The 13,668-nt window shown below is 44.6% G+C and overlaps 1 protein-coding gene across 11 annotated transcripts in view; it reads left to right on the top strand.

The window, feature by feature from the left end:
- Nucleotides 1-13,668, top strand: part of CTNND2 (catenin delta 2) — a 2,090,389-nt gene that overhangs the window by 1,123,105 nt on the left and 953,616 nt on the right. For all 11 annotated transcript variants that reach the window (XM_073678428.1, XM_073678425.1, XM_073678422.1 and 8 more), the window contains one exon: nt 9,135-9,318. In XM_073678428.1, the coding sequence (XP_073534529.1) occupies nt 9,135-9,318 (184 nt within the window). The remainder of the gene's footprint in view (nt 1-9,134; nt 9,319-13,668) is intronic.

The raw sequence follows: 13,668 nt of genomic DNA, 5'->3' as shown, positions 1-13,668 counted from the left end.
TTATTCTGGTCACTTGTGCACATGAGGGACCGCCTGAGCCGTGCTGCGTTCACCAGGCAAGGGACTCGACCAACTCCCAGGCAATTCCAGAGCGTGTCATAGGGCTCCCTTCCCTTCCTTTCTCTGGCCGTCCCCACCAGTGACCCACCTTTGTCCAGCTTCCTCGGGCCTTCTGTTGGCGAAACCTCTCCCGGTTTCCCTGACCCTATGTGGTATGCCTTTCTGGTGGATGTAGTGAGGGGTCGCACCAAGATGTGGTAACAACCTCCGGTCTTTGGCTGAGGAATCTGTTGCCTCCACCAATTTGGGTTCCGGTACCCTATTCTGCCAACCCTTCACCCAGTATCTCCTCTGGGCATATGGGGTTCCTTCTGCCTTCATGTCTCTGGGCCTTTCTCTGTGTTCCTTGCTTCCTTTCTCCTCTGTTCCAGTTCCTTTCTCTCTCTCTCTCAGGCTCCAGCCTCCTGACAAGGCCTGCCTGCAGAGCAGAGCCCATGCAGGGGCTCTGCTTCCTGTCTTCTCCTCAGACTGTCTCCACTGAACTGAACACTGTCCTAAGATGGTGCCCACCTTATATACCTCCTTCTGACACCCGAGCCCAGGTGACTAGCAGCCAATGGGCTCCTACCTATGCCCAAAGACCCACCCCTATCTGCTCCTACACCACTGGGTATTCCACCCCTCCCCACTCCAGTCAGGGACAGATGCTGTCGTGCCTGCACTTCTATCTTGTGGGAGCACCGTTGAGCTGTCCCTCGGAAATGGGGTGTGTGTGGTGCATGCAGCCTACCGAGTCCTGGTCCACACTCCATCCTTACCCGGGAGTGGAATATCACACCTCTGGTTTGAGGTGCAATACGCCTGTAGCAGCCGAGCCCTCGGGGTGCTACACTTACACTCGCACTATCAATGGCAAAAGGGTAATAAAAAGATTAGAACCGTGGAAGAGGAAAACCACAGTTCTATTTCTCTGGCCTACACCAGAATCTTTTAAACAGATATATTGGTGTCTGAATAGTGTCTGAAAATGTTTTTTTTTATGGAAAAAATACAAAAAAGTGGATAATACAGAGATTTGAACCATGGAACTGCAAAACAACAGTTATAATTTCCTGGTGTATACCAGACTTGTTAAAATAAACATATTTGTGTCTGAACAGTCAGCGACACATTCAGACTGTTTTTTTTTATGGAAAAAAGGCAAGCAGGTTGATAACACCCAGATTTGAACCGTGGAAGAGGAAAACCACAGTTCTAGTTAACTGGCCTATACCAGACTCTTTTAAACAGATATATTTGTGTCTGAACACTCACAGACACACTCAATTTTTTTTTGGGGGGGGGGGAATACCAAAAGGTTAATAAGACGCGTATTTGTACAGTCTGACTAAGGAAAAAAAACAAACCGCATTTAGATGAAAAAAAAAAGGATTTTTCCTGGCCCCTGAGACCTGGGGATAAGTGTAGCAATTTGACCAGCAGGAGCACACAGGACTGTAATGCTGTGCTTGTTGGTATAACCGCTGCGTCTCCTATACAGCCTGCCTGCCTGCCTGATATCTGGGTTGGATACTAGTCCTGAGAAGGACTGTTTGTTTGATTTGGCAGTCTTTAGAGACCCTACACTAACTATTTTGCAGTATAAATCTCTCCCTAGCTCAGCAGCACTCTCCCTACACTGTCTGATTCGGAGCGACTGTGTCCAAGATGGCGGCACCCGGTTTTAAATACTCGAGGTGACGCTGTGCGGCCAGCCAATCACTGTAATGCCCACAAACAACATGGCTGCGGCAATCCCTGCATGTTCATTGGCTCTGTAAAGAGCACCAAACGTGCAGGGCTGAGACCCAAGCTCCCGCCAGTGTAACCCGGCAATGCTCGGTGCTCGCCGAACATCCCGAGTAGTGAGATGCTCGGGCGAGTACCGAGCAGTGTCGAGCATGTTCGCTCAACACTAGTGAAGAGTTTTCACATCAAGTCTCACCAGATCACGCTAAAAATGCCTGTGGGATTTTTATTATTTTTTTTTACCTTGTATAATGCTGTCGCCTTATGATTGGGCAGCCTCATACAGGGGAGAAAGAAAATAACCTCAGAGAAGAATCACTGTAAATGCCCCCTTGGTTGCAGGGGAAACTTGCCTATTTGGTGACCTAAACTTCAGGAGATTCAATTTAAGTGGTTAAATAGAGATCTTGTTCTAACCCAAAGGATATTGTGGTCTTACTTTTTTTACTGTGTAAACAATAAACAATTCAGGGATTTTTTTTTGTTATATTGGTCTCAAAAATATTCCTAATACCTCCAAAAAATTCTTAATACAATGTTCTTAAAAAAATATTATTTACCAAAAATGGTACCAATTAAACTTTCAACATATCCTGCAAAAACAAGACCCTACTCAGATTTGTTAACTGACAAAAATTGGAGATTTGCATATTACTCTTACCTCAAAGGCCACGGAAAAGTCGAATGGCTCCCAAAAACCAAACAAGCAAAATCTACAAAAAATATTCTTATTATTTATTATTATTATTTATTATTATTGCGCCATTTTTTCCATGGGGCTGTACATGTGAAAAAGGGGGTATACATAGCAAAAACACTTTCATTAAACTTAACAAAACAAGTCAGCTACTGGTACAGAAGGAGAGAGGACCCTGCCCGCGAGGGCTCACAATCTACGAGGAATGGGTGAGGATACAGTAGGTGAGGGTGGAGCGGTGGTTACTGTAGGCTGTAGGCTTGCCGGAATAGGTGGGTTTTCATATTTCTTTTGAAGGTTTCCATGGTAGGCAAAAGTCTGATATGTTGGGGTAGAGAGTCCCAGAGTAGGGGGGATACACGGGAGAAATCTTGTATGCGATTGTGTGAAGAGGAGATAAGAGGGGAGTAGTGCAGGAGATCTTGTGAGGATCAAAGGTTGCGTGCAGGTAAGTACCGAGAGACTAGTTCACAGATGTATGGAGGAGACAGGTTGTGGATGGATTTGTATGCCAGGGTTAGGGTTTTGAACTGGATTCTCTGGGCAATGGGGAGCCAGTGAAGGGATTGACAGAGGGGAGAGGCCGGGGAATATAGGGGGGACAGGTGGATTAGTCGGCAGCAGAGTTTAGGATAGATTGGAGGGGGGCGAGAGTGCTGGAAGGGAGGCCACAAAGCAGGAGGTTGCAGTAGTCGAAGCGGGAGATAAGGGCATGCACTAGTGTTTTTCCAGAGTCTATGCTGAGGAATGCGTGGATGCGGGAGATGTTTTTGAATTGGAGTCGCCAGAAAGTGGAAAGGGCTTGGATATGTGGTTTGAAGGAGAGGTCAGAGTCCAGGGTTACCCCGAAGCAGCGAGCTTGTGGGACTGGGGAGAGTGGGCAGCCATTGACGTTGATGGATAGGTCAGATGGGGGGGATGAATGAGAAGGTGGAAAGATGATGAATTCAGTTTTGTCCATGTTAAGTTTTAGAAATTTGTCAGAGAAGAATGATGAGGTAGCGGACAGACATTGTGGGATTCTGGTTAGTAGGGAGGAGATATCGGATCCAGAGAGGTAGATCTGTGTGTCATCAGCGTAGAGGTGATACTGAAAGCCGTGAGACTCTATGAGCTGTCCCAGGCCAAAGGTGTAGATGGAGAAGAGCAGAGGTCCTAGAACTGAACCTTGGGGAACACTGACAGATAGGGGGTAAGATGAGGAGGTGGTGTGCGAGTGGGAGACGCTGAAAGTCCTGTCAGTTAGGTATGAGAAGATCCAAGATAGGGCCAAGTCAATGATATCAAGAGATGAGAGGGTCTTTAGTAAGAGGGAATGGTCGACTGTGTCAAAGGCAGATGACAGGTCCAGGAGGAGGAGGACGGAGTAGTTTCGCTTGGAATTGGCGGTTAGTAGGTCATTGGTGACTTTGTTCAGGGCAGTTTCAGTCGAGTGATGTGGTCAGAAGCCAGATTGTAAGCGGTCGAAGAGGGAACATGAGGAGAGGTGGGAGGACAGTTCAAGGTGGACATGTTGTTCCAGTAGTTTTGAGGCATAGGGGAGAAGTGATATGGGGCGGCAGCTGGTCAGAGAGGATGGGTCAAGAGAGGGCTTTTTGAGGATGGGTGTGATTGAGGCGTGTTTGAAACATGAGGGGAAGACACCAGTTGTTAGTGTCAGGTTGAAGAGGTGGGTTAGGGTTGGGATGAAGACTGTGGTAAGATTAGGAATGAGGTGGGACGGGATTGGATCAAGTTCACAGTTGGTGAGGTGTGACTTGGAGAGTAAAGAAGAGACTTAGTCTTCTGTAATGGTGGAGAAGTGGCTTTTGAAGGAGGAAGGTTGAGTAGATATGAGGAGGGGCTGTGGAGACTTTAGGGAAAAGCTTTGTCTGATGGTGTCAATCTTCTGCTTGAAGAATGAGGCAAAGTCTTCGGCTGAGAAGAGTGGAGAGGGAGGAGGCGCTGAGGGACAGAGGAGAGAATTGAAAGTGTTGAATAGCTGTTTAGAGTTGTGAGACAGGGAGGATATGAGAGATGAGAAGTAGGTTTGTCTTGCTGCAGTGAGTGTGGACTTGAAAATAGTGAGTAATTGTTTGAATGTGATGAAGTGCTCGATGGAGTGGGACCTTTTCCATCTCCGCTCAGCAACCCTGGAGGCCCGTCTCAGTTCTTTAGTAAGGTTGGGGTGCCAGCGTTGCCTGTTCATTGTGCAAGCTTTGTTATGTGTGAGAGGGACGACTGAGTCGAGAGTTGCGGCTGTTGTGGTATAATATAAAGCAGCAGCAACATCTGCATCGTGTAAGGAATTTATGTCTGTAAGAGGGATGAGGGAGGGATTCAAAGAGTGAGTGTAGGTCGAGGTGTTTGAGGTTTCTGCGAGGGTGTGCAAGTTTTTGGAGTGGGGATTCTGGACCTGGAGAGGAGAGGGCAGAGAATGTAAGTAGGTTGTGGTCTGAGAGAGGGAAAGGAGACTTAGAGAGGTTAGATAGGGAACATAGGCGGGTGAAGATTAGGTCCAGAGTGTGGTCATCTTTATGAGTGGCTTCGGAAGACCATTGAGCAAGGTGCCACGTGATGAAGTGGTCTAAGAACGTGGTGGCTTGCCCTGTGGGTCAGTAAATGATGGCCAGTTGGAGGGGGAGTAGATACGCACACAGTGCAAAAGATGGGAGTGTAACGGAGGGCGGCAGTGGGATTTCAGTGAAGGCACAGGTATCTAACAGGAGAAAACCTACGCCTCCAACATGTTTGCCTTTGGGGCGGGGGGTGTGGGAAAGGTAGAATCCGCCATATGAAAGTGAGGCTGGGGAGGCTGTGTCAGAGGGGGTGAACCAGGTTTCGGTAATGTCGAGGAAGGAAAGTTTGTTAGTAATGAAAAGATCGTGGATGTAGGAAAGTTTGTTGCAGACGGAGCAAGCGTTCCATAGAGCTTCTGTTAGTGCAACTGGGGATGAGGTGGATGGGTGTGAGGTTAGAAAGGCTAGTTTGTGGTAGGTCGTGGATAGGAGGTAGAAGTGACTGTGGGGATGTGGTGAGGAAGGCCAGGATTTGGAGAGATGTCGCCGGCAGTGAGGATGAGCAGAGAAAGTGTTAGCAGGTGGGAGTAGGAGAGGGCATGGGGTGGCTGTCTGTATTTGGAGCTACAGGATTGAATGTTGATGAATACTTAGGAGGAGGAGGTGAGGTGAATGGGGAGGATGGAGGGAGAGATGAACAGTTCCTTACTAGGTGTAGGGATTAAGGTGGTTAGTAGAAAGTGGAGGACTATAGGGGAAAAGGTGAAAGCTAACAAAAACATAGTTGAAAGAGAGTAAGTGGTCAAAGTTTGGGCTACCTGACTCCTGCCCTGACTACCTCTGAAATAACTGCCACTTAGCTCCGAAGCCACTTTGCAGAAGAATACGCGTGCACCCCTTAGGCAGCTTCTGATTTTATAGGGCACGCTATAGCATTAGGTGAGGGGCATTGTGGGAGCTGCTTGTGGCTAAATTTCAAGCTGCTCTGATCACCAAGAGCTGGCTGGGTGATCAAAGACAGAGCTAGGACTCTTGGTTCTGCAGTTTAGCTCCTCTAAACATCATATAAAGTCTAAAGTGGGGAAAGGACAGACATATGTGAGTATTGAATGGAATGTGACAGATAAAGCAGAAATATCGTGCAGAGCATATACCAGTTAGATGATTAAGGGAAGCAGAGCATGGCATTATTGCAGAATGGAGAACCACCTTAAAGGTGTAATCCAAAACTTAATGATTAATGAGCTATCCTTATGATAGGTCATTAATACAAGATTGATAGGGGTCTGACAACCTTTCCTCCCGATGAACTGAAAACTGCTCAGGCTACATATGGAACTAAATGATGTACAGGTGGGTCACAGCAGCCACATACCTTGATTATGGGTTGTTTCCACTACACCTCTAGATGAATTTCCTAAGGAGTATGATATCCAAAATTGGGTACATTTTTGGGGATTTTTGCTGCTCTGGCACTTCAGGGGCTCTGTAAATACAACATTGTGCCTGTAAACTATTCAAGTCAAATAGCACTTTTTTAATTGCCTTCCGAGCCATGCCATCTGCCTGAACAGTAGTGTCCAAGCATACACAAGGTATTACCACATTTGGTAAAAATTATTTATCAGATTGTAAGGTCTATTTTCTCTTATTACACCATATGAAAATCTTGGACCAAAACAATAATTTTAGTGGAAAATATGTAATTTTTCATTTTCATAGCCCAATATCATATAATTCTGTGAAACCACTCTGGGGTAAAAATACTCACTACAACCCTAGATTAATTCTGTAGGGGCTTTCTGTTATTCTGGCACTCTCTTTGCAGAGGGCAAATGACACCCACAATCTATTCCAGCTTTCTAGACAAATTTGCTCTCCAAATGTCAAATAGTTCTCCTTACCTTCTTACCCTTGCCATATGTCTAAACAGCAGTTTCTGACCTTATATAGGATATTGACATACTCAGGAGAAACTACATTAAAACATTTTGGGTAATTTTCTCATTATCCCTTATAGATCTGAAATATAAAATATTTGGGGCTAAAGAAGCATTTAGTGAAAAATTGTTATAAAATGTCAATGTTACAAAATTTTGTAAAGTCACTGTGGGTTCAAAATGCTCAGAACACCCAAACATTAATTCCCTGAGGATAGTTGTTTCCGAAATTGGGTCACTTTTTTGCTGTTTCCGCATGTCATCTGCAATCTATTGCAGTTAAATTTGCGATTCAAATGTCAAATAGCTCTCCTTCCCTTCAGAGCACTGCCATGTGCCTAAACAGCAGTTTCAGACCACATACTAGGTATTGCCATGTTCTGATGAAATTGTGTATCAAATTGTGGAGCCCATTTTCTCCTATTATCTCTTGTAAAAATGAAAAATTTAAGGCTAAAATACATTTTAGTAAAAAAATAATGATTTTTCAATTTTTCATTTTACTTTGTGTTAACCTTTTGGATGCTTCACCGGAATTAACAAACTTCCTGAATATAGTTTTAATTACTTTGATGGGGGAAGTTTTTTAAAATGGGGTCTTGTTTGGGCTTTTCTGACCATTTTGCATAAAAAAAAAGAAAATTTGCTGCTAAACATTTAATCATTTTAACAGCCTAAGAAAATAAAAAGTAACATTTAAAAATTATACCAATATAAAGTAGACATATGGAAAATGGTATATATTAACTACTAGATTGGGGCCCGATTCTAACGCATCGGGTATTCTAGAATATTTACGCGGCCGACCGGGTGCAACAAATCAGCAAAGCAGTGTTTAAATGCAGCAGAGCGGTGTTTAAATTTGGCGCCAATATTGCTGATTGGTCGCTGATTGGTTGCAGCGAACCGTGTTAGTGAGGACCAGGGAGCTGCGCTGCCTGTGCGGGTACTTCTGCTGCGAGAAGCCGGGAGATGACGGCCTAGCGCCGGTCATCTCCCGGCTGCATCGCCGCTGACCTCCATGTGGCTACCGTCGGGAGATCAGCGGCTAGGGCCACTGATCTCCCGGCGGCAAGTGTGAAGGGAGGACCGGGGAGCGAGGCCGCCGGTCGGGGGAATTCTGCTGCGAGCAGCCGGGAGATGACCGGCTAGCACCAGTCATCTCCCGGCTGCGTCACCGCTGATCTCCCGATGGTGGCCTGCGTGTTTCAAATCCGGCGCCAATTCGCGGCTGGGCTGCGCCAATCGCTGATTGGTCGCGGGCGGGTGCGACCAATCAGCGAAGCGTGTTTCAAATCCGCCGCCAATTCATGGCCGGACTGCGCTTGTTGCTGATTGGTGGCGGCTGCCGGCCACGACCAATCAGGACAGCGGTGTTTTAAATTTGGCGCCAATATCGCTGATAGGTCGCGGCCGTGTTAGTGAGGACTGGAGAGCGGCGCTGCCTGTGCGGGTACTTCTGCTGCGAGCAGCCAGGAGATGACCTCCGTGCGGCTACCGTCGGGAGATCAGCGGCTAGGGCCACTGATCTCCCGACGGCAAGTGTGAAGGGTGGACCAGGGAGTGGTGCCGCCTAGGCCGCCGGTCGGGGTACTTCTGCTGCGAGTAGCCGGGAGATGACCGGCTAGCGCCGGTGATCTCCCGGCTGAATCGCCGCTGATCTCCGTGTGGCAGATGAGCCGCTAACGACCGCCATCTTGTTCTGAAATCCCGCATCGCTGATTGGCCGCAGCCGTACCAATCAGCGGTGCGGGATTTTCTGGACGGACAGACAGACGGCATAAGCCGATTATATAGTAGATTTTGTGTGGTATGACTATCTTTTTTAAAGGCATAAAAAAATCAAGGTTCAAAAATTATTATTTTTTCAAATCTTTCGTCAAATTAGACATATTTTCATGAAAAAACAAAAATCATATTGACTTAAATTTACCACTACCATAAAGTATAATGTGTCATGAAAAAACAATGTCAGAATCAGAGTTATTACCATATAAAGGGACACACAAGACTTGAAAAGTTGGGCTTTGCCAGGAAGGTGAAAACAGGCTTCAATGCTAGACACAACTAGCTTTATTTTAATGTCTCTCAAGCATAGTCTCAGCAATTTGACAATTTTATTTATGTTGAAATAGAATGAGAAATAAAGCAAATAAATGAAATGTAATCAATTTTGTGTTGCCTGACTACCATTTCTTTTATTCCATGTAGGAGTTTTGTGGAATCTTTCTTCTTGTGATGCACTTAAAATGCCAATAATTCAAGATGCCCTAACTGTGTTGACCAATGCAGTCATTATCCCGCATTCTGGATGGGAAAACTCTATACTGCAGGATGATCGTAAAATACAGTTACATTCATCGCAGGTGCTTCGCAATGCAACTGGGTGTCTAAGGTAAGGATAGAGTAATAAATGTAACTCATCACTCTAAGCTACCTCCTTCCATTATTGCACAGTCCAGTTCTGGTACTCATGTTCTGCACTCTAACCATTCTGCAGTTAAACAAACCTATACACAGTAAGCTGTGATGTTTAACACCTTTCTAAAATCACAAGCATTAACTGTTTCAGCAGTTTATACTAGACTTCTGTAGAATTGGACCAGATTGACTAGTCTTCATTCCTCTAAAGCAGTGTTTCCCAAACCCCATCCTCACGGCCCCCCACAGGTCATGTTTGCAGGATCTCCTTAGTATTACACAGGTGATTGAAGTATCATCAAGGCATCAGGAATTCTCTCACCTGTGCAATACTAAGGAGATCCTGAAAACATGACCTGTGGGGGGCCGTGAGGATGGGGTTTTGGAAACACTGCTCTAAAGCATTTGCTTTGCTCACTGGTTGTCCCTCTGTTGACAACTTTTGGTAGGTACTAACTGCTACATACCAGGAACATCCCCAAGACATGCTTTTGAAATTATTTGATCTAGTTTTGAAACCAACAAAATTTGATACATCAAACATGCTAAAATACTTTTATATTTCTTAACTAGCTATTGAACCCGTTCTATTCCCGGGTGGTGAGCATTTTTATTGAAATATGTTTCATTTTATTAATGGCGCTGGAATCACCACATGCGCATACAGCGCTATCCTGCGGCATTTTTTAAAGACACAGTCTGCGAATTCGCATATACAGTGTCTTCAATAAAATGGCGCCGTAGTACGGTTTGCACACATGCTGACTCCGACGCCTAACTGTGCAGGCACCACCCATCCCAGCTTCGGACAGAAGGACGCATCCAACATATATAAGATGTACTGAGAATACAGGGGGTGTGCTCACTTACACTGAGCACTGCATATATAGCGTACTGAGAATACAGAGGGTGTGCTCATGTACGCTAAGCGCTGTATGTATAACGTACTGGGAATACAGGGGGGTGTACTCGATTACGCTGAACGCTATATGTATAATCTACTGAGAATACAGACGGTGTACTCACGCAGAGCACTGTATGTATAACGTGCTGAGAATACAGGGGGTGTACTCACTTACACTGAGCGCTGTATGTATAACGTACTGAGAATACAGGAGGGTGTACTCACTTAAGCTGAGCTCTGTATATATAATGTACTGAGAATACAGGGGGGTGTACTCACTTATGCTGAATACAGGAGGGTGTACTCACTTAAGCTGAGTTATGTATATATAATGTACTGAGAATACAGGGGGGTGTACTCACTTATGCTGAGTGCTTTATCTACAGTGGCTGCAGAAAGTATTCAGACCCCTTTAAATTTTTCACTCTTTGTTTCATTGCAGCCATTTGGTAAATTCTAAAAAGTTCATTTTTTTCTCATTAATGTACACTCTGCACCCCATCTTGACTGAAAAAAAAAGAAATGTAGAAATTTTTGCAAATTTATTAAAAAAGAAAAACTGAAATATCACATGGTTAAAAGTATTCAGACCCTTTGCTCAGACACTCATATTTAAGTCACATGCTGTCCATTTCCTTGTGATCATCCTTGAGATGGTTCTTCTCCTTCATTGGATTCCAGCTGTGTTTAATTAAACTGATAGGACTTGATTTGGAAAAGCACACACCTGTCTATATTAGACCTCACAGCTCACAGTGCATGTCAGTCCAAATGAGAATCATGAGCTCAAAGGGACTGCCCAGGGAGCTCAGAGACAGAATTGTGGCAAGGCACAGATCTAGCCAAGGTTACAAAAGAATTTCTGCATTACTCAACGTTCCTAAGAGCACAGTGGCCTCCATAATCCTTAAATGGAAGAAGTTTGGGACCACCAGAAGTCTTCCTAGTCCTGGTCGTCCAGCCAAACTGAGCAATCATGGGAGAAGAGCCTTCGTGAGAGAGGTAAAGAAGAACCCCAAGATCACTGTGGCTGAGCTCCAGAGATGCAGTATGGAGATGGGAGAAAGTTCCGCAAAGTCAACTATCACTGCAGTCCTCCACCAGTCAGGCCTTTATGGCAGAGTGGCCCGACGGAAGCCTCTCCTCAGTGCAAGACATATGAAAGCCCGCATAGAGTTTGCTCAAAAACACATGAAAGATTCCCAGACTATGAGAAATATGATTCTCTGGTCTGATGAGATGAAGATAGAACTTTTTGGTGATAATTCTAAGTGGTATGTGTGGAGAAAACCAAGCACTGCTCATCACCTGCCCAATACAATCCCAACAGTGAAACTTGGTGGTGGCAGCATCATGCTATGGGGGTGTGTTTCAGCTACAGAGACAGGATGACTAGTTGCAATTGAAGGAAACATGAATGCGACCAAGTACAGAGATATCCTGGATGAAAACCTCTTCAAGAGTGCTCTGGACTTCAGACTTGGTCGAAGGTTCACCTTCCAACAAGACAATGACTCTAAGCACATAGCTAAAATAACAAAGCAGTGGCTTCAGAACAACTCTGTGACCATTCTTGACTTACCCAGCCAGAGCCCTGACCTAAACCCAATTGAGCATCTCTGGGGAAACCTGAAAATGACTGTACACCAACATTCACCATCCAACCTGACGGAACTGGAGAGGATCTGCAAGGAAGAATTGCAGAGGATCCCCAAATCCAGGTGTGAAAAACTTGTTGCATCATTCCCAAGAAGACTCATGACTGTACTAGCTCAAAAGGGTGCTTGTATGCAATACTAAGCAAAGTGTCTGAATACTTATGACCATCTGATATTTCAGTTTTTCTTTTTTAATAAATGAGCAAAAATTTCTACATTTATGTTTTTTTTTCAGTCAAGATGGAGTGCAGAGTGTACATTAATGAGAAAAATTTAAAGGGGTCTGAATGCTTTCCGTACCCACTGTATAACGCACTGAGAATACAGGGGGGTGTACTCACTTATTCTGAGCGCTGTATGTCTAACGTACTGAGAATACAGGGGGTGTACTCACTTACGCTGAGCGCTGTATGTATAATGTGCTGAGAATACAGGAGAGTGTACTCACTTACGCTGAGCGCTGTATGTATAACATATTGAGAATACAGGGGGGTGTACTCATGCTGAGTGCTGCATATATAATGTTCTGATAATACAGGGGTGTACTCACTTATGCTGAGCGCTGTATATATAATGTATGTAACGTACTGAAAATACAAGGGGGTGTACTCACTTATGTTAAGCGCTGTATATATAACGTACTGGTAATACAGGGGGGTGTACTCACGCTGAGTGTGGTATGTATAATGTACTCAGAATACAGGGGGTATACTCACTGATGCTGAGTGCTGCATTTATAATGTACTGAGAATACAGGTGGGTGTACTCACTTTCGCTCAGCATTGTATATAGAACGTACTGAGAATACAGGGGGTGTACTCACACTGAGCGCTTTATGTATAACCTACTGAGAATACAGGGGGGTGTACTCGCTTACGCTGAACGATGTATATATGACGTGCTGAGAATATAGGGGGGTGTACTCACTTGTGCTGAGCGCTGTATATATAATGTACTAATAATATGGGGATGTACTCACAAATTTGTCTTCCTCTTTCTTTCCCTCTCGTCTTGGACTTATTGTCGTCATGGGGCCATTCTGAGCATTTTCAGTCTATAGAGCAGTGGTTCTTAACCTTGTTTGAGGTACCGAACCCACCAGTTTCAAATGCACATTCACCGAACCCTTCTTTACTGATAAATCAAATATGATTTTTTTCCAAATTCAAGACATAGGTATATGTTTTTTTACTGGTACACAAAATGAACCGTGCATGAACATCACCTTGATCAAAGAACAAAACCAACACAGTGCATGAACTCACAACAAATTACATACCTGCAAATCAGTGTGACTTCTGCTGTTGTTTTTGAGAGACCAGTTCAGATATACGTGGCTTCACCTTGGCAAGTGCTACTCTCATGTCATTTTCACAGCAAAGTCTGTTCCTTTTCTTTGTTTTTAAGTACAGCATCCTTGAAAAGGATTGTTCGCAGAGATATGTTGTAACAAATGGTATAAAAAATTCCAGGGCTTTCTTAGCAATAACTGGGTACTTTTCCAACTGTCGACACCAAAACGTTGAGAGTGTTGTTGTTCTGAAGAGTTGCTGTTGAACCTGGCTCTGCTGAATTTCAATGATTTTGTCGAGGTATTCATAATTGACATCTGCTGTCTCAACAGCGAACGTGAACGGCTGTCTCACCCATGCTGGATATGACTCTCTTGTAGGGAAATAGCCATAGAGACTTTGCAAGCTAATCTAAGTGCATAGCAATTGTTTGCTTAAGTTCCATGGATACAGAAATGTCTCCGATTCCA

This window comes from Phyllobates terribilis, unplaced genomic scaffold (assembly GCF_046119375.1).
Source record: "Phyllobates terribilis strain yellow unplaced genomic scaffold, ASM4611937v1 Scaffold_4__5_contigs__length_816908805, whole genome shotgun sequence".
Taxonomy (NCBI): Eukaryota; Metazoa; Chordata; class Amphibia; order Anura; family Dendrobatidae; genus Phyllobates; species Phyllobates terribilis.
This window is presented reverse-complemented; position numbering and strand designations above follow the sequence as displayed.